The sequence below is a fragment of the Bactrocera tryoni genome, chromosome 3 (genome assembly GCF_016617805.1).
Source record: "Bactrocera tryoni isolate S06 chromosome 3, CSIRO_BtryS06_freeze2, whole genome shotgun sequence".
In the NCBI taxonomy this organism is placed as follows: domain Eukaryota; kingdom Metazoa; phylum Arthropoda; class Insecta; order Diptera; family Tephritidae; genus Bactrocera; species Bactrocera tryoni.
The window spans coordinates 8,414,505-8,436,926 of record NC_052501.1 but is presented as its reverse complement, the minus strand read 5'-3'; the positions used below and the strand labels follow the sequence as shown (position 1 = coordinate 8,436,926).

The window sequence follows — 22,422 nt, the reverse complement described above, 5'->3', positions numbered from 1 at the left end:
CTGAGAAAAACTTTAAATTTATTAATCCAAAAATTTGTACACATATTATGCTATCTTTTAGCTGTATTTTAAGATTTAGCGTAAGTAAAAATATTTATTTGAAAAGGAACTGCAGCTGATCTCCGAAAGCCCTTCGCGGAATAGACGTTTTGCGGTGCCCACTGTGTCTCTGAACTGGAAGCTCTGAAATTAAAATCGAGTTTTAGAAAATTTTAATTGTATATAAACCCTTAATTTCAGATCGAATTTTAGGTGCCGAAAAAGTGAAGTTAAGTTTTATGTTTCTCTTTCAGGTCGTAAACTCGTATACATAGTTTGATGAATATAAAGGTTTCTTTTAGACAGGTTAAGTTATAAGATTTTATGAAGCTAATTCAAGGGTTATGTTCTTTGCTCTTTAAGAACATAACACTCATTGATTTGGAACTTCTGAATAATTTGCAAGTAGTTTTAATGTTGAAAAACAAATTTAGAATATAATGGGCTTTTGCAACACAGGGAATCTGTTTGCAATGACTTCTTATAATATGACACAAAACCGCAGCGCTCTCCTATTTTGGTCTTATAATTCTACACACAACTGTATTATGCTGTTCTGAGTAACGTAGATAATTTTTCAAACATTTATGTCAGTTGTTGACCACCGATAAATTACCGTATGGCCTTCTACCACCGCTCGGCTCTGATTGCATTCGCATAAAATTTACATTTTCAATATTTCCAAGAGTTCTCTTCGTCAGCCCGCATACTAAAAGTATACAGTTTTTATCTCGACAACCATCGCTTACCTGCGAAGCAAACATAAATCACAGCGCTTGCCAGGCGCTTTGAAGCCATCGATTAAGACACCAGATAGTTTTAGGTGTGCTAGTTGTTGTTGCTGTTGTTTGAGTTATGCCAAGATAATTGAATAAAATAAATTTGCATAATTGCGCAAAACTTTTCTATAAATTGTGCAAAATTTGCGCAAAAGCACACAACAACACACATAAAGGCACACACACGTACACAGGCGAGTGCAGCGCCAGGCTGCATGCTGACGTTGCGATCGCTGAGAAAGATATGCAAATTTAATTGAGCCATATTTGGCTGTGCAACGCAAACAAAATTATGCGGCATATTAGCAAATGCAATAAGCAAACAACAACAAGAACACAAAAACAACAAACATGTGCACCGTGCGCACGTAACAAAGTGAGTAAGCGAGCGGGCAACAACCACAAAAGCAATGGCTGTGTTGCAATCAACGCACAACTAGAAAAAATGCCGTTGGAAAGCATGTACAGTTGTGGAGCAATAACAACAACCACAATAACAGCAGCAGTGATAAGTGTAGCGTGCAGCACGTGCATACCAGCGCTTGTTGGTTCGCTCCGCTTGCGGTATACATGTATATATGTGTGTATATGTAAATATGTGTGTGTGTGGGTGTTGGCGGTAGGAGCGGCAGATAAGCCGCACTTTTCCAACAATTCAATAAGCGTCATTAAACAAATTTGCATTGTCACTGCATCGCTGTCGCCGCTGACGCCAACGTTAACGCCGACGTCAACACCAATGCGGCGTGGCACTGCATGCTAAGTTGCGTTAAATTGCGCCACTAAAAACATTTGCACTGCAGCGCATATTAAATGCAGATAAAACACCACCCAGTCAACCAGAATGCCATGAACCTGATTTTTAGCGGTCAGTTTGTGTGGCAGCTATACGCTATAGTGGTTCGAACTGAACAATATTTTAGGACATTGTAGCACTGCTAGAAATAATAACTTGTACCAAATTTCGTGAAGATATCTTTTCAGATAAAAAAGTTTTTTATACAAGGATCTGATTTGGATCGATCAGTTTCTATGGCAGCCATATGCTATAGTTGGCCGATCTGAAAAATATGAGCAGAGGATGTAGCGCTGCTTTAAAAAATACTTTGTTGAAAATTTCGTCAATATATCTCGCAAACTAAAAAAGTTTTCCATACAAAGACCTGATTTGGATCGATCAGTTTCTATGGCAGCTATATGCTATAGTGGCATCGATATCGATGATTTCACCAAATGAGCAGCATATTTGAGAGCAGAAGACGTGCACAAAATTTCAGATCGGTATCTCAAAAACTGTGTGATCAGAAGGACATGAAATAATCAACTCCGCTCATCATGCTGATCATCTATATATGTACATATTTCGTCACCTAAAATGCAAAACAACGTATCATCAAAAAAATAAAAATCAAGTTTTTCTAGCTAACGATTCACTATATCCATTATACATGTATAGAAATTTCATATATCACCAAGATATAACCAATATATAACCAATATATAACCAATGTATAACCAATATATAACCACTTTATAACCAAAACTCTATTTTTTTTTTCAATATGACTGGTTTCTATTTTATCGTTTTTTCTTTGCCTTCAAACTTATGAAGAGTGATACGTTTATTTGCATTTTAGGTGACGATATGTACTTTAGATGACTCTCCAACTTTTTCTACTGGGTATTAGAAACTTTGTGGTAAACTTAATATGTCCTATTCTGGATATAAAAATATATTAATTGATTTTAATTAATTACAATTTTATAAAAAAAAACTTGTATCACAAATATGTTACTTATCTCTTGATAAGGCCACCTCCAAAACTTCTATGTCCACTTTTTATCACCAATTGCAAGTATTTTGCTCACTGGGCGATCGTTCGTGCCTGCCGCTACGCCAGCAATTGCATTATGGAAGGTTGGCGCACCAACTCTCGCTCAAGTGGCAATAAAATTGATTTTGAATTGAAAATCACGAATTCGTTGAAATCACAAGCGACTAAAAAAATGGCGCAAGGGGGAAGAGTGCGTAGCGGATTGTTGTGGCAAGTAGGCGACAGCCAACAGCGCTACCGTTCGTATGAACGGTCGTATGTATACATTTATACTGCCATACAAACTAAATGTAATAAGTACACCGTGCACCGGGGCGTATACGTAACTCGCGATTCAATCAAATTATCTGATTTGTGAACGCTTTACTCGCCGCAAATTGAAGTGCGCCGCTGTGCTTGTTGCAACGTTTATATGCAACCAATCAAATTCGATTCAGCGTTTTTTCCTGCAGAGCAAAATATTTTCCATTTTGCTGCGTAAATAACGACTGCGGCTGTTCGAATGGAATTGACAGCTGTCAGTTATGTCAGTTGTGCCTGCGCAGCTGGCAGCGAGGCATGCTTTCCACCACAGTTGCTGACCTGCTGTATTTGTATGCCTCCAAACGGCTTTTAGTCGTGTGCGGCTTGCGACGTGTGTTATCTTGTCTGCTGCTTTATTATGGCAGCACTGCTGCGATTTGACTGCACAACGCTGTCATTACAGGTAATGCTGCCACTTCAAATGTTGCCTTTGGCGGCAGCGCATAGTAACAAGTGCATTCATTGCAATAATTTTAGTGACAAATTCAGTGAATTATAGCAAAAGGATTTAATGGAACTTGGATGTCATAAAATGCTGTTTGAAGAGTGGTAAAGTGTTTGACATAAACATTTAATTTGATTAATGAATAAAAAATACGAAAAAACGTTAACTTCGACAGCACCGCAGCTATGATATCCTTCACAGTTGAATCTTTTATAGCTTAATATGGTCCACATAGACATTTTATTGATTTTGATCGGTCAACTTGTATGGCAGCTATATGCTATAGTGGTCCAATCAAAACAATTTTTACGGAAATTGTACTTTTACCTCGAGCAGTAATGCATGTCAAATTTCAGGGAAATATCTTATAAAATAAAACATTTTTCCATACAAGAATGTCAGCGGTTCCGTCAAATAAGCAGTTCCTTAGAGAGAAACTGAGGGAATAGTTCGCGTATATATGCAGATAGACATACGTACATGAATACATCAATTCGGCTCGTTAAAGATCAACTTTTTCATTGATTTATGAACCACCCTAATATAAAAAGCAGTTTTCAAAACATATTTGGTTATTTGCAGGCATACAGACAGAAGAATATGGCAAAATCTACTCAGCTCGTCAAAATTCAATTCATTCATTTATGAACCACCCTAATATATAAAGCAGTTTTCAAAAAAATATTTTATTGTTTGCAGACAGACATACGAATATGGCTATATGAACCCAGCTCGTCAAAGATCAACTTTTTCATTCATTTATGAACCGCCCTAATATATAAAACAGTTTTCGAAAATATATTTTGTTAAATGCAGACGGACAGACGAACATGGCAATATCGTTGTAGATAGTCAAAGATCAACTTTTTCACTCATTTATGAACCACCCTAACATATAAAACAGTTTTCAAAAAATATTTTGTTATATACAGACAGACAGACGAACATGGCAACACAACTCAACTCGTCAAAATTCAAAATTTCAACTCATTTGTATTTTATGAACCACCCTAACATATAAAACAGTTTTCAAAAATATTTTGTTATATGCAGGCACACAGACGAACATGGCAACACAACTCAGCTCGTCAAAGATAAACTTTTTCACTCATTTATGAGCCACCCTAATATACAAAACAATTTTTAAAATCTGTTCAACAAATTATTTTATTAAAAAATTAAATTTTTTATATTAAAATGCCTAAATTTCGTAAGCATATCGTAACTACATAAGAATAAAAAAACTAAAATTATTTTTCTCACAAAATATTCAAATACTAATAGCTTTTTACACTCAATCACAATAGTTGCAACATCAACTGGCTTTTTGAACAACGCCCCACTCATTTTTCGTTACTACTTATCGCATTTCACAAAAAATGTAATTGCATAGTAAACAGAAAAACAACAACAAAAGGCAGTGATAACCTTCGGCGGATAAAAGTGAACATGAAAAAATGTGCCATAATGTGATATAAAGCGAGAACAAAATATCGCTGAAAAGATAGTAAAATATCAGCAAACACGCAGATAGAAGTTACACGAGAATATACTAACATCTAAAAACTCGGCGAACGACACGGATGTTATCTTATCAGATGTTAATTGGTTCTCACACGGCCGAAAACACACGCTTTCATGCAAAATATAGACAAATGTGCGTGGCATAATGCAGTGGTGTGGGTGTGTGTGTTAGGCGTTTTGTGGCCCTGTAGGAAAGTGAAATTGTAAATACAATACTCAAGCTAAACAGATTTGTAATATATTGTGATAGACTTGGTGAAGTGCAGAGTGAAGCAAAACAGTGAAAACGGAATGAGGGGCAAAATTATATAATATGTATATTTAGGCTTCAAACTACACATTCATTTATGTATATTTTTGATTTCACAGCTGATTTGCGCCACTGTGTACACAGCCTAATTTGCAATGCTGTTATGAGTACTCGTACATCAAATGCTGTTCCCTACCCTATACCTTTATTTTTTCCACCGGAACTGGTATATTAAGTTTGGTTTAAGTTTCTAACTCCTAATAAGATCCCATATATGATTAGCCTAACGAATTGAGTCAATTAGCCATGTCCGTCTGTAGAATTTGCCCGCAGTAAGGTAGGCCCGTCTTAAGAGCCGACTAAATTCCAATATGCATTATGTCTGTTTTTTAGCTTGCCTCCAAATTTCAGCGTAGTCTTGTTAGAAATAGTACTATAGTACTTAGCTTGAACTGATATTATCGACTTTGAATGAGATTCCTTCTAATGAAAAGACATTTGCAGTTCAAGTGACAAATGTGACCAGTCATAGAGTTTGATGGGTGCTGTATTGGTAGTAGCACGAGCTACAAGCTCTAACCGAAGACTTAAAGCTGGTACCACGGGTAGCAGTTAGCCCTTGGAGTCCGCTTCAATTTGCATATTGGGTTTGGCCCTTAGGGGAACTTCGTTTAAGCTAAAGGCAGCTAGAATTGAAAATTCTGTTTGGAGCCGCACTGCGGCCGGGTGCCGGATCCACAGTACGCTAAGGTTTCGAACCCAATCAAGGAGAAAAAGAGGTTTCGTCCACCGGACCAACTGGAACCAAATAATACTTGCAAAAAGTATGAATTATTTGTGGCGCTGATCAACGCATTGTTTTGATTTACATACTTTCAAGCACCGTGAGGCTGGGCCGTTAACGGTAGGTTACCACGTACATAAGTCCATTATTTTCGCCATGTTTGAGATATCGACCTGAAATTTTGCACCCGTACTTGTCTCACCAAAAAGCTGATCAATTGTCAGAACTGCCGATATTGGACTACTATAGCTTATAGCTTCCATAGGAACTGACAGTAATCAAGTCCTTAAATGAAAACCTTTTTTTGACAAGGTAACTTTTCGAAATTCGACAAAGTGAAACTATAATTTCTGTTGAACTTGTTCAGATCGGAAAACGATGACAAAAATCTTTTTACACACCTATGAAGGGTTAGTTTTGGTTTTTAATTTTTTGGATTTTTTTTGTTGCGTTGAAAACTGCTACAGTTCCGCTCCGATTTGCATAATCTGTGTTATCTTTAACTTAAGTTAAATCAAATTACTGAGTCACTGTTATATGAGATCACTATAATCATATAAGTCTATATTCACACTGAGTAAATATTTAATCTTGTATAAGCCTATCTCAATGATACAACAAATTTTTTTTTTAATTATATGAAACTACATATATGAATTCAGCATTAGCTTTAAATTAAGTTGAGTTTAGACTAGCCAGAGTTGCATTTTTCAGCTAATAATGCAGGTTTACGCTAAAAAAATTATTTGAAAATAGTTTTTAAATATTAAATGTAAATATTCTCTACTCATCAATTGAAATATGCACCCTAAACGGCAATAAAATTACAAAACAGACAAAAAATATTAACATCATGGTGTGAAACAGGGCTAATTAGACAAAAATATATACCACATATTACCAATATTAATTGACAAATATTGGGCCTAAAATATTTAATAAGACTCAACTAAAAACTTGTGCTGCAATCAAGTATTAAAAACTACAAAAAAATATAAAAAATAGAAATTTAAAAACAAATTAAATAAAGTACAAAATCTTCTTCATTTTCATCTATAAAAAAAAATAAAAAACTGTGTCATATGACTCCCTGCAGTGCCACCCTTATAAGCATTGATGTTCCAATTTTTTTTTTCGTTTTTTCTTTGTCACTGTTATTATTCTCACTAACTGCTATCTCCTTACATATTGCGTCCTTTTATTTATTACTGCTGCCTGCTATCTATACTGTTCAATATTTGCCGTTATTTATGTGGCGTGGCGTGGCGTGGCGTTGCGTTGCGTTTTTCGAGAATCCGTGCGACTCCATTCAGCTGGCATTTTTACACCCATTTACACCCCTCAGCAGCTCAGTCAGCAGCTGCGAAATAAGCGCGCTAATTTTTATCTCGAAAACTAGAAGAGCGGACAGACAGACAGTGGGTACATGGCTGCAGAGTATTTTTTTCATATTCAGTTTACAAAAACGTGGCAAAGACTACACGCGGCGCCGCACATTTGTATTCTTTCGCGTTTAAGCGCATGTATTTTAATTTATTGTGAATTAATTAATTAGTAAATATAACAAAAATAATAAAAATAAAATAAATTGATATATATGTATGTATATATTATGCTAACTGACACAGCCGCTTTGCACTTCTTTCATTTTTTTACTGTTATTAATTAACATATGGCGCCTATGGTGATAAGACATAACAGATTTGTAAAAAATTATTTTTTTTTTCGTGTTTGAGCAAGAAAAATATTCAAAACGAGCACAAAATGAGACTACAGATGAACAGAGATGGCAAAGTGACTAAACTGTCAAAGTAAAGACGCGTGTTTGACGTTTATGTTTGGAATTCTTTGAAAATTCTCATGTACTGGACTTATACTGAAACATTGTTCAGAAGCCTGGGATATACATTGTGCCAAAAAAGTACCCGGAAATGATAAATAAAACGCAAAATATTTATTTATTCATCAATATTCATTTTGTCGCCTGCAAAGCAATCCCGACCAGATGTAATTCACTGAAGCCACAATTTTTCCAGTCCTCGAAACACTTTTCATAAGCACTTTCTGGAATGGCCTTCAGCTCCTTCAACGAATTTTGTTTTAGTTCTTCGATCGACGGTTTCCTTTAAGCGGAAATTTCCATTGGAAGAACAAGAAAAAATCGCACGTAGGCAAATCTAGTGAACACGGTGGTTGATCGATGATATTCATTGCGTTCTTGGCTTTAAATTTGGTCACAATCCTGACTCGATGAGATGTTGCATTATCATCGCGTACAATTCTTTAATTGTTCTTCCATAATTCCGGCCGTTTTCGACGGATATTCTCATGCAAACGCCTCAACACGACCTAACAGAAATCCTTAGTGTTCCTTCGAAACAAATTCACGATGCACCAAACCCCGATTATCAACAAAAAAAAACAAACAATGAGCAATGTTTTCGGCTCGGTTTTCCCCCTCCTTTTCGATGATTGTTATCTTCTTTGCATGCCAAACTCATAAACCCATATTTCCTCGGCAGCAATAAGGCTCACCATGAATGTGGGAACGGAATTCGCTCGATCAAGCATGTCCAAAGAGACTCTTTTGAAAAAAATTCGCTTTATCGGAGCGAGGCGAGCAAGAACGCGTTACATACCCAAAATATGCACCAAAATCATGCGAACAGACACGCGAGAGTTGTCAAGCTGTCTTCCCATCTCCCTAACACTCGTCTGATGACTTTCAAGCACCATATGCTTCACTTTTTTAATACTTTCATCAGTTGTAGAGGTCGAAGGTCGCCCAGAACGGGGCATGTCTTCAACGATCTCTCGACTGTCTTTGAAGGCGTTGTACCACTCGTAGGCTTGTAATTTTGATAAAACTGTATCACAGTAAGCTTTTACAACATTTGGAAATATTCCGTGCACGAAATTTGGTTAGAAATACAAAATTTGAGACAAATTCTTTGTTCGAGATTCTTATCCATTGTAAAAGACGCAACGCACTACTGAGGTGCACCGACTTAAGCAGTTGCTGTAAACGAATTGGTTGACAGATCGAACTCATATTTGGCACAGTAATTAAGGAGAGTCCTACCAACTTAGCAAAATAATTTTTTTTAAATATCATATTTTATTTGTACTAAGGAATCATCGAAAAGTGTCCGAAAATTATCTCAATATTTTCATATAATTGTTAAAGTTACTGAATTTTCTTTGTGATGTTGGTGAAACAGAATTCCCTAAAAAGTATGCATCGGCTGTAATGGTATCTTAAAAAACTATCATAACAGTAGTTATGAAAAGGTTTTAATTAAATACCTATTAAGTGAAATATTATCGATAATATCTGAAATTTTAAAGATAAAGCTTAAACTGTTGATATGAAAAGTATAGTTCTTAACAGAAATAATTTGAAAGCAAAAATTACTTATAAGCATTTATGCAGTATTCGAGTCAATAACCACAAATTACTGGAACTAGAAATTATGATAAGGATTAACAAATCAGCCACATCATAAAAATATGACCCAAAGAGTTTTATGGATCCAGATAATAACAAATAAAAAGCCCAAAATTACCAGAAAATAAAAATGAAATGAAAAATGAATACCAAACCGTTTACTAGTTTCATGATGACAGACAAAAACTACAGTTTTTAATTAAAAAAAAATAAATATATACTTTTTTATATATTAATAAATATTTATAATAAAGTAAAAAATAAAATAAAAATACAAAAAAAAAATGAATAAATGACAGAAAAACATGTATCAGAGCCTTAAGAAATACTTACGTCATAAAAATTAACAGCAATTATCCCACATTATAAGCAACGCGCGCCATTATTGCTTGCCATCCTTGAGTGAGCAAAGTAGATCAACGCATTGCCTGTGGACTGTAGAGGCGCTCTAAAATGTACTTGAAACGGCACAATAAGCTCTGCTGCCGACGCAATAGTAAGTAGCGCTGATTCCTTACAAGTTTCTCATTTGATTCTTTCGCTTTCAATTAGCTCGAGTGCTCACTTGATTGCAAGCAGATTGCAACTGACAAGCGGCGCTTGTGCTCTCCTCTGTTCTCTTTGTAATTGCGGCTCAAGCCGTTGCCTTAAAATATATATATATTTTTTTTTTCAGTTCAATTTCAATGAACATTTGTGCGTAGTATGTGTGTGTCTATATATATGTATTTGTGCGACTTTACCTGATTTTTGATAAAATATTTAGTTTTTATCTAAATAAGTTATTGATTTTTTTCGTGTTTAGATTACAACGACTGGGGTGCTGATAAACACATGCCGTTATCTGCACTTGTAAGCGTTTTTTATGTGCAACAAAAAGTACCTTCCAACAATATTGCGTGATATGCTGATATTGCTATCCGTTGTTTACAAAATTAGTGATAAATTCTTCTAATTTCGGTTATTCAGCATTGTTCTGGAAGACTAGCAAATTTAACTAGAAATTTGTTTCCCTAAACTAACACAAAAATATAATTTGGAGTCAAATTCGGTACTAGGCAGAAAATATTAAGATCTCTGTCATAAATAGGTCATTACTTGTGAGTGGCATAAGATTTACGTGTACCATAAAAGCAAGAGAAAGCTAATGTTTTCAAAAAATCGTACCCAATACAAGAAAACTGTTTCTCTCGCCTCTCTTAAAGAGCACGATATAAAAAACTTCTCGTTTGTGGCACTTTGAAGAAAAATATCCGGATTCAGTCTTAAAGCGTGGAACCAACAATTTTGGAACACCTCATATGCATTGACTCCACCTTTCTTTATTTAATGATTTGGATATGTCGACGTCAAAATTTTATAGCGTTTTTTATTTAACATAGTTTCCTTGATAGACTTTTCGATACCATTTTTATGGTTAGGGCTAACTAAAAATCATAAGGATTTAATTCTAGTAGCACCATCTATGTGTCAGGCTGGAGACTTTGCATTGTCTCACATGTTTATATATGTATATATGCATAGTCATTCTACTACCTTTTTCAATAATTTTCGAACACTCTTAAAACTTTCATTCAAAAATATTCTGTAATCGGCAACCATATGTTCGCTTCATACTCGTCAATTGAGAGACAAATGAGAATGAAAAAACCACAAATAATAGAAAATAAAATTATTACGAAAAGAAATCGCAGACAATTTGTAAGGAACTAAAGTCAAAATGACAATTATGAGCGGATATAATGTCAGAAAAAGCTTGCAGAGAAGTGAACGCGGCAACGTAGTGCAAACTGCCAGCAAAAATGTGAAACAAAGTGCACCAGTGGTGAAAAATCAACCGATTAGCAGAACCGATAGCGTCGAGACTGGGCGTGTATCGCTCGCCTCAACCGACTCGGACGATAAGCGCCCGTCGGAACATCTCGTTCGGATACAGCGACTGCGCGACAGCGACGCCTTGGGCTCAGTGCGTTCCAGCGCTCCGTTCCCCAATTTCAAAGGCTCAATTGCGCCGATAAAATGCAAAACCAGATTATCAGAGGCCATTGAGCGGCTCTCATCGTACAATGATCGTGCCATACGCAGTACGATCGACCGGTGGCGTTACCAACCACGCCCACAACCCGATCCCCACTTAATCCATATCGATATTGATGCGATCAGTCTAATATCGCCAACATATCCCGAAGTAACGGAACCCGTGTCGTCATCACGTGAACCATCGTTCTCCCATGCATTATACCAGCAAAGTAGAACCTTCAATTCCAGCTATCACGGCATAACCGGTAGTCAAATCGTAGGTAATGTCAACGGCACATACCTGCGCTCTTTGCGTGTGTCTTAAGTTGTGTCCGTTAGTGTCAGTGAGTATAGAGTAATGGAAAAGCATCGCCGGCAGCTTGAGTGCGTTTGGTGGGGAACAGTTTTGTGCGCGTGTGTGTGTGTTTATTTTGGCAGTGGCATGTTGTGAGTGAGTGGGAGAGTGGGAAAAGTGTTATTGCGCTAAAGTGCGGCGCGCTTTTAGGCGCTCATTTATATGCGGTGTTGCTTTATTGAGCGTGAATGTTGAGTGATTTCGACATGTCAATAATGTGTGGCAATAAATAAGTGTTTGTATGTGTATATATGCCAGTATTTATATATTCCGGTGCCACAAATTTATATAAATTTATGCATATATTAAAGGGGATGATCAATATGGTATTGATTAGGGGGAAAAATTACAGCAAATCAACGTAATTAAAACTAAAACGAGTTCAGGAAAATGATCAATTATGAGAAATCATATATTATATTTCATAGATTTTGCAAAAAGTCATGAAAAGGGAAGCATTTGAAAGCATGCTTACATTTCTTACCATTTTGGAAAAGTTATTTATAATCTGCCACTGTCTAGGGTCTACAAATAATTATTATTTGCAAACATTAATTTGTTTTCTTTTTGCTTCCAGGCACTGGTACATCGGGCACGACATCATCGGGTGGTGCTTCCAAGCCAGAGAAAAGAAAATCATCCATTGCATTGACACCTGAAGATGAATCAATAGAGGTGAGTTCAAAACCAAAATAATGTTGGCATTAAAAAATTAATCTGTAAGGCTATAATTCGAAAAGCTGTATGATTGCTGATCTATTATCAATTTCTACTGGAGAGTCTTAAAAAAATATAATAATAAATCTTTAAAAAAGAGTATAGGGCTGAAGGTTTATCATAGGCAAACCTCTCATGAATATTTTATTCATACAAGTATTTATTAATTTTCCATGCGCATTTTAAAATATAAATTCTTACCAACAAATATAATTGTACATGTAACTCTCAAAAGTAAATAAAATGTTATTAAAAATTAAAAAAAAATACCCATATGACGGTTGATAATATTTGCTAAAATGTGATTGAGTGGGTGATTCATCAATTGCTTCATATAACTTTTGATTTCTCAACACTGCCAGTTGTTATGGCTTTCACACAGCCAAAGAGATAAAATGCAGTACTACAAAAGCTGATACTAAATTATATACATATGTATATATACATGCGAGATTTTTATATATCAGTTGTATTTATGTGGCGTAACAGGTATGAAAAACGAAATGAAATCAAATAAAATGAAAATTGAAAACTCATTGAACTCGAACGAGCAGTGAGCAGTGCGCAGTGGCTTGTTTGCCTCACTGCCTAACTACCTGACAGCCTGACAGCACGGCTGACCAGTTTCAAGCCGAATAAATATTAGACGAGTACATGCTGACACAATTCCGAATGGCCATTTTTGGCAGCGCAACGACGGAGTTGGCAGCGATTTTCTTGCTCAAATACTATTTTCGATAGATTTTTTCTTTGCTTTATGGGTTTTTTTATTTTTCAGTATTTTTTTTTTTTTAGTTTTTTCTTTGCTTTATTTTTGCAGTTGCAACTACTTAAGGCAAAATTGCCTACTGCTTCGCCAATTTTGTGCATTTATTTAACTTTTTGTTTAATTTTTCACTATATTTTATTTTTATTTTTTTTATTTTTTTAATATTTTTTTATATTTTTTTATATCTTAATTTTTTTTTTATTAATTTTGTAGCTATTTTGTAAATTATCCAACATTAACGAGTACACTTTGAGCTCTGTTGTTTTTTGTTTTTGATTTGTTTGCTATTCTAACAGAGTTAAGTGTGAGTTTGCTTCTAACTGGCGCTATTCTCTAGCGTTTAAGTTCATTTGGTGCTAGTTTTGCTGTATTTAGCTTAGTTAATTAATTAATTTGTGTGCATTTTTTCACAGTTAATCGAGTGGTTTTTCGCAATTATGCTCTTGTTTAATTTGAAGGTGATTTACACCCCAAAAATCGACTGTTGGACACATGGAAATAGCATTCAGTACAAGCCTTAATTAAGACTTTAGCCTTTTAGAATCTGAATTGTATAGACTTTTAAATTTGTCACACATCTGTCAATTGTGTAACAGCTGGCCACCTCAAAGTAGGCAATTATCGAGATTTTACTGTATATCTATAAGAGGTACAGCAACTTATCAAAAAACCTATAAAAAATTAAAGAAAGACTTTAGAAAATGTTTATGTGATAAAGCCAATACTGACTGATGAAACTAATTTCATGTAATTGCTAGAACTATAACTATTATCTATATGTGTTTATCCTTCATTTACGAAAACTATCTGCAACAATATTACTCCAAGTATTACCCATCAAAAGCTACAACATTTTTCCATCTTTCTGACAATTTATGGATTCTATCCCAAAAGGCCTACACCGGTTTAGCGGTTAAAAATCAATCAAGGCATTTTTCGATGTGCTGATGTGCACCATATTCTAATGAGGTCGTTCTGCATCAATCGGAGCAAATAAGAGTCAGAAGGGGCAAGGTCTGTGCTACATGGCTTGAGGTAATACTTGTTAACAGCTGTTTTTCAAATAGCTTTGGAGACCTAGGTTTGTCACGTTGAATTACCTCATTTCTAGTTGCGAATTCCGCGCTTTATTTTGGCAATCGCGCTCCATTCTTGATTTCACCTGGTTTTACTTTGCGCCATGGGTATTCTTTCTTGCTGTTAATTTGACTGATTGGCTAGGTTTGACGGATTATTTTCTGCGTTGAGGATTGTCGTACTGGATACATTTTTCAACAACAGTCACAATCCAATACAAAAACGACTTATTTTTCTAGCGTTCAAGCAGCATTTCCGACATGCAAAATCATATCTCAACTTTTCGTGGCTTCAATTCATAAGGCATTCAATTTGTTTACATTTGTATGTACCCGGCTGCTTTGAAATGACTGCCGGAGTGACTTCCAAATAATGTTTGACATTAAGATCCTCAAGTTTAAAGGTTTTTGGGCGTCATAAAAAACATTGTCGTCTCATAAAATATATGACTCTGAGAGCAAGCGCTTATAACAACGTTCTTTATTTATTTTTTTAAGGGTGGTATATCAAGTGGAACAAAGTTGGAATAAAGATCAGAACATCAATTTATGAATTAGAGTTCGAATCACGATTGCCAGAAAAGAAAATCACCTGATCGTTCGTAACACCTGTTAGCTTGGAAACTCGAAAAACAACAGTCTGTGGGTCCACAGTCTTTTGAGTGAGGTTAGCCACCGCTGCTGCCATATTGTTAAGCTTTTGACTTTCTCTTCTCTTTTGGCTCCTATAGACGTCTCTAATAACTTGTATACTCGCTCGTATTCAGCACCCTGGATGTCAACGGGCATCATTCTGGCTATTACTTCAGCAGCATCGCTCGATATTGTTCGAAAAGCACTGATAACTCTTGGTGCCGACAGCCTGTGCACTCTGTTTATTTGTCTGGCATATGCTTTATGGCCTAGCGCATGGATCCATTTCGGAGCCGCATATAATACAAAAGATTTCGTTACCTTTGCGAGTAAAACTAGCCGGCTGAATTGCACGCAGCCTTTATTTGTCATCATTCTTGATAAGGCTTATAGACTTTTATTCGCTTTACCTGCAGTGTATGCTAGGTAATCCTTGAGTCTATTATTACTCCCAGATATTACTATCAATGAAGAGATATACTTTCCTCTACTTTTCTAATAATTACGAGCAGGACTTCTGTCTTTTGCTCAGCCAGTTCTGAATTCATTGGGGAAAACCATTGTCGCAGACCGTTTATGCACTCGCTGCATTTGCTCCGGAGGTCATATAGGTGTTTAGTCTCTGCTACTACAATAAGGTCATGTGCACAAGCAATTAAGTGAACGGCTTTTGGTTGGTGTCTCCTTAGCACCCCATCATACATTAGGTTCTATAGAAGGGGACCTAGAACCGAGTTTTGCGGTCCTCCACCCGAAATAGAATAACTCTTAGGGCCTTCGTCAGTATCGAATAATAATAAATAACTCATAACACAAGTAGCTCTCATAAGACATTAAAGAGAGCCTTGATTATGTTTGCCCACTTTACTAAGTTGAAGGCATTCTTCACATCCAGGATGACCGCGCGCAACGACTTTGTTTACTGCGTCAATGGGGGACGTCTTTTTCATGAGGCCGTAGTACCTTTCTGATAATCCGTAAGGTTTCTGGATTGCTAACTCCAAGCGGTTTCTTAGTATGCTTTTGTACACTAAGCCAACTGTGTCAAGCATGCACAGAGGTCGATTTGATGAATATTCCTTCGAAAGCTTTTTTGGATTCGGAAGTAGAACCAATCAGTGGACTTTCCACGGGTCAAGGAATGTCCCTTCTTTTAAACACGCATTGTACATTTTTGCGAACAGTTTTGGGTTCAAAGTCATTTCTTCTAAATAAACGTACATATATGTATATTTCCATGTATACTTTATAATATCTTAGACTTCCATTTACTCGTATAACCTCTGAAGTCTCGAGATATCTCTGCTGTATGATATGACCGCCGAATCTCATGTCAGAGTTTTCTTTTTACACTTTTTATGAAAAAACGTGTCTTTAAGATTATCGTGAGAAACAGTAATTAAATCAAATTATTTTGAAAGTTGTCAGAAAATTCCTTAAAAACATATAGCAAAAAAAGAATAAATTGCGTCTATCAGGCTAATTAATTAAATTAGCAAATACCAACGTGTAATAAGACAAAATACACATCCCTGCTGGAATTTGTAAAAATTTATATGTAGGCTTATACTCCTTAACCACCACAAAGTTTTTTTTAAATAAATATTTCTAAATATATGATATTTTGTGGTCTCTCATCCGAGGCTGTTTTCTTCTTTTCACTGGGGTTATTTTTACGTGGCGGGTCCCAAACGCAGCGCACAACTTTGGGGAAGGGATCTTTCGCCTTCTAAATTAGCTCACCTTCAAACGGAAGTTTTTTGGTTACCCAGAGGATACTTGGTCTAAGACCGGAAGTCGTGAGCTGCTTGAGCCATATGTAAAAGAATCGTGTCTGGCCACTCCCAAGTGAATGGCGCTCAGAGTACTTTTCTCACTTGCGAGAACTCTATCCTCACTTTGAGAAGCATTCTTTAGCAAATTTGAAAAAATCGAGAAAATGAGTTTAAAGATAAACTGAAAGCTGACTGAACTGATCGATTACATTTTTGAAGGCTGTAACTTAAAAACTGTTTGAAATATAAATTGAAAATTTTCGTGTGTTTTTTTTCAAGATATAATCTATCAATATTAAGAAAATTTAATTAGTTTAACTCAGCTTCACTTAACCCAAAATTATCCATTCTTAAAACTCTACACTCCTAATATGCTCCTTATTTCCTAAAGGGCACATTGGCATAACTGTCACCGCACACAAATGTGTAAATTAATTCCACTTGACCACACACATAAAAAATTGTCTATAAATAAAAACTGGCGCGTATAAAAATCTTCGCACCTTTAACCAAATTCCGTCAAATTCCATAGAAATTTTCCAAAGTAGCGTGTACTGGGAAATCAGCAGTGCCAAAAACCAAAAGCAAGCCTAATTGGAGTGTGACATTAATAACAGTAGAATATACACATGTGCGTATGTACTTATACGAATACTTTTCGCATACAATGTAGCTACCCGCAATACCGCTGACTCCCACATACATATGCAAATCTATCATTATTCAGACAAATGGCCACCATATAAAGAGCAAAAATCTCATTCCTACATTTTTATTGACTCAAGCACTTCACGGCGATTAATTTGTTAGCGCATTATTATGACATTTGATTCCACGACACATTCCGTGCAACACCCAACACAAACACGCTGCACCACATCCCTCTCCATTCCATGACTGGCAGAATTATTCTCGTCGCAAACGGCTGAGGAGATTGTTGAAGGCTTGAATCGGTTGCCGGCAAATTCATGAGCTTGACACTTTCTTGTTTAAGCTTGTATGGCGATAGGTTGTGTAGCGGTTCTCGGCGCGTGAAAGTCTTGCGTGTGAATCTAGACTAAAATTTTCCAAAAAGACAATTATAACAGTTTTCCACAAGTATTGTTAACAAAAAAAAAACAACTGCTAATAATAATATTGAAGTAGATCGAAGTAAAAATGCTGCGTCGAATTTTCTCGAGATATCCAAGAGCGTTCAAGCGCGTAAGTTTGGGGGAAAAGAGCAACAACTGAAAAATTTACAACAAAGTAGTTTTCCATTGACACAAATAAATAAACAATATGTGATAAAGTGGCAGACTGCGAACATAAAAAACTGGCAACGACAACAAAATTTTGAAAATCAGTACACATTTTTGTTTTTGTCTAGAGTTGCCAATTAATTTTTTTTATAAAAGTAGTTTGCTCTCGTATGAAGTGCCAACGCTTTAAAAAAAATGTCCGTTTTGGTCAAAATAAAAACAGTTCTAGGTATTAAAAAAAAACAACATAGTGTTGCCACATAATAAAAAAGTGATAAGACAGCTTTACAACGAACACCAATATAATGGGTGTTATCAAATTCTTAAGTTTACTGCTATGCCGTGTATTTAAAAACATATGCAACCGGAGAGGGTTGCCAGCTGACAAATATTTTACAAAATATAGTCATATTTTATTGAAATGAATATCTCAAATGCGAGAAGATTTCTTTTAATTAGAAATTTGAGCAAATCGAAGAATTTTTCTTTTGAGTTTTAGCCAAGTCAACACTAGCCAGTGCTAGTATCGGACTATTTGAATTTGAAATATTGTTGTATACAAAAAAAAAAAAATATTTTCTTCGAAATTTTTGCCAGTATTTGTATTGCCGGTCAAATATGCAAATACTTTATTTGTATGCCTAAACACTCGTGTGTAATTTTAAATTTAATATTTGCATATATTCGAAATATCACAGCAATGAAAAACGTGCTTGACAAACGTGGACTTTATGCAAATTCTGAATATTATACATATGTATGTGCTCACATTTACAGGGTGCTTTAATATGTCACCATAATAAACTAGTGTGTGTCTACAAATACCAGAATGATAGTCGGCATATAATACTTTGCCACGACGCACCAATTTGAAGGCTTAAGCTTAAATTGTACACTGAAAAAATTGACAATTAAAAACTTGGAGTTTTTTCAAAAATAATTAAATTTTGAAGAAATTTAAGGATACAAATTCTGCTTAAAATGTTAAAAATATTTATAAAAGTTGAAAGCAAAATAATTTAAACATTTTTTGATAAAAGTTAAAAATATACGTATGTTTATAATCAATTAAAAATATATTTTTAAAAGTAAACACAAAAAATTTATTCAAATAAAAAATGTTTAATACATTTATTTTTTACAAAATTAAATTTTTAAAAAATTTTCATAAAAGTTTAACAAATTATTTATAAAAGTAGAAGAAATAATTTAAGAATCCAAATTCGATGTAACATGTTAAAACCATTTATAAAAGTTAAAACTAAAAAAGAAAATGTATAAGTAATTTAAAAACACAAAATTTTAAACAAAAATTTGTTTATAAAAAGTTAAAAAAAAATTATGTAATTAAAAAATACATATTTTCATATAAGTTTCAAAAATTATATTTTTTATAACAGTTAACACAAGAATTTTATAAATGAAAAAAAAAATTATCTTTGAGAAATACTTTTATAAGAATTAAAAAAAAAATATTTAAAAAATTTCATGAATCATATTACTTATGTATAAATGTAAAACAAAATAATATTAAAATTTTATGTGAAAATTAAAAACAAAACAATTCAAAATTTGCTAAACAAGAAGCAAAAATATATATATTGTTTAGTTAACACAAAGAATTTCATAAACGAAAATAATTACAAGGTGCTTTCCAAAGTAAACAGGACTTAAAAAAAAACAGAACAAATGGTTATTTTTTTCTCTACAAAATCAATTTATACGTTTCATAAAAAATAAATAAATAATAATATTTTTTTTGTTTTATGTAAAAAATATATCGTTAATTTTTTTTTATAAAATAAACAGTCCTGTTTACTTTGGAACACACCTTGCATATATAAAAAGATTTTTATAAAGGTTAAAAAACAATATGTTTTAAAATAAAATAAAACATTAAACAAATTATTTGCAGTTAAGAAACATATAAACATAATTTCATAAAGCTAAAACAAAATATTTTCATCAAAAAAATTTAAAAGAATTTCAAAAATAATTTTTGCTGAGAAATAAATTTGGAATTTAAAACTTTTTGTAAAAGTAAAAAAAAAAAATTTAATATTTTCTAAAAGTTAACAAAAATTGTTTTGGAAACTTTTTATAAAAGTAACAAAAAATACGAATATTTTTAAATTTTTTTTTATAAAAGCTTGAAGCAGTTAAGAACACATACAAAATCTATTGTTAATGTATAAAAAAATAAAATTAAAATTAGTTAATTTAAATTATTTACTATTTATAAAAGTAAAAAAAATAACTTTTCAAAAAAAAATTAATCAAAAATTTTTTATAAAAGTGAATATAATAGTTTTTTACATCAGTCAAACTATATAAGCCATTATTATAATGTTAAAAATTATATATTTAATTTAAAAAAAATTAAAACAATTTTTTAAAATAATTATAGCTGAGAATAAATTTAGAATTCACAATTTTTTGACAGTATTTTAAATTTAATTTAATATTTTAAAGTAAATTTCGTTTTTTTTTTAATTTTTTTCAAAAGTTAAAAAAATGTGTTTAATTTTTAAACGTTTTATAAAAGTGAAAGAAACAATAATATTTTTTCGTTTTATGTTAAAAAAATGTGATTAAATTTTTTTTATAAAATTAAAAATTAAAGAAAAATTAAATTATTTAATATTAAAAATTAAAAAAAAAATTAAAGTATTTAATATTAAAATTGTTTTTTCTAAAAAAATGTATATTCAAAACTAAAATTTCTAATAAAATTAAAAATTAAATTTAATTTTTTTCTTTAGTTTTTAATTAAAATTTTGTTTTAAATTGAATGAATTTAATTTATATTTATAACAGTCAAAAATAATTGTACATATTTAAAATTTTATAATATTATTTAAACTTTATCCCACATATGTATATCTGCCTAAGTTTTAAATTTCCACAGCTGATTAAAATTCACATTTTTAATAGCCAAGCAGAATTTCAATTTTATTAACATACATATGTACATATCGATTTATGAAGGTCCCATATCATAGTACATTTCCATGCCAGCCACGATATGATAACTACCTTGCAAATGCACATAACTGCACAAACAAAAACACAAACACACATATCTACAAATGTTTATGTAAGATTACAAGCGTGGCACAATATTATTAAACAATTATATTTGCGCTTACACGCAAGTATCTCTTTTATTTTTATTGCCAAGTGTACTCACCTGCTTTGTTTCACCGCTGCAGAACACACAAACACACACACACTTGCAGATTCGTCAATTTTATTGCGCCTTTGTCACGAAAACGACATTAACGCGATAACTAATAAACACTGGCAGCCACCCACAATAAAAACGAAAACGACTTTGTAGTTAAGACATTTCAGCCCCACAGAACGAGAGTACGGACAGTAACAACAACAAAATTCAGCAATAAAATATGCCAAAAGCACAGTGCAATGAGCTGCTGGCACTCGCACACGCATACATATTATACATATGTATGTAGAAATAAGTGTGTGAAAACATTTCCTAAGCATTCTCACCATAACCTACGGCAATTAAGAAAACTACGCGTCCATTGGAGGTCTCCAAAAGCGGCTGCAACAGTTCAGCGACAGCTGTTTGTCTGCCTTGAAGGCTTCGCGGTGGCTTACAACTATATACGTATGTATATATACAGTACATGCGTATATACATATATATATATACATGTAGACGTAATATATGTATATCAACTGAAGTTGTCGCTCTGAGTCATTGTAGCGTCTAAATTTTCTATAGCAACAAAGGCCTGTAAATGCTTAGATAAGCGTTGACCATGAAAGCTTTTCTTTATCGCCAACTTATTGCTGATAATACAACAACTAATTTATATAGTAAATATCAATTAGAAACACATGTATTTGTAGTAAGTGCAAGACGAGAGTCACACGACACGACTGACGTCAAAGTGCTGCTTTCGAACAACGAAATAAATCCTTTGCTGAGCAGCGGCATTAGAGCCACTTTGTAGTAAGTGTATGTACATATGTATGCATGTATTTCTAGTGACTGATATATGCTACTAAAGATACCGATAATAAAACGAACAAGAAAAATATTGGCATAATTATTGAATAAGTTTTTAACAATTTTTTGAAAGGGTGCTCAATTAGCAGAAGCTCTTATATTTTTTATAAATTTAGTTGAAACAATATTTTTTCTTCTTCTTAATTGGCGTAGCAACAATATTTATCAAAAAAAATATATATTTACAAAAATCAAAATTATTATTTAATCGAAAAAATCAAAAATAAATATTAATTATGCTATTTGTGTCTCTTCAATTTTAAGCCTTGGAAATTAATTCGCTAAACTGCGCATTAGTGCGCTAGTAACTAGATACTCAGCCTGCTAGCAGCCTAAAGGTATACTATATTTGCAGTCAGAACCAACACAGCGTTTAGCTGTAAAATAATTG

General features: G+C 33.6%; 1 protein-coding gene and 1 long non-coding RNA gene across 4 annotated transcripts in view; one reads left to right on the top strand and one right to left on the bottom strand.

The window, feature by feature from the left end:
- The window catches only part of LOC120771172 (high affinity cAMP-specific and IBMX-insensitive 3',5'-cyclic phosphodiesterase 8), a 101,798-nt gene that overhangs the window by 40,689 nt on the left and 38,687 nt on the right, over positions 1 to 22,422 (top strand). For all 3 annotated transcript variants that reach the window (XM_040099061.1, XM_040099062.1, XM_040099063.1), the window contains one exon: positions 12,359 to 12,456. In XM_040099061.1, coding sequence (XP_039954995.1) covers positions 12,359 to 12,456 — 98 coding nt within the window. The remainder of the gene's footprint in view (positions 1 to 12,358; positions 12,457 to 22,422) is intronic.
- LOC120771174 lies at positions 61 to 12,352 on the bottom strand. Its single transcript, XR_005704957.1, has 3 exons — positions 12,266 to 12,352; positions 9,741 to 10,053; positions 61 to 183 (listed from the first exon to the last, which is right to left on the bottom strand). It is a non-coding gene; the product is annotated as an uncharacterized LOC120771174 (long non-coding RNA).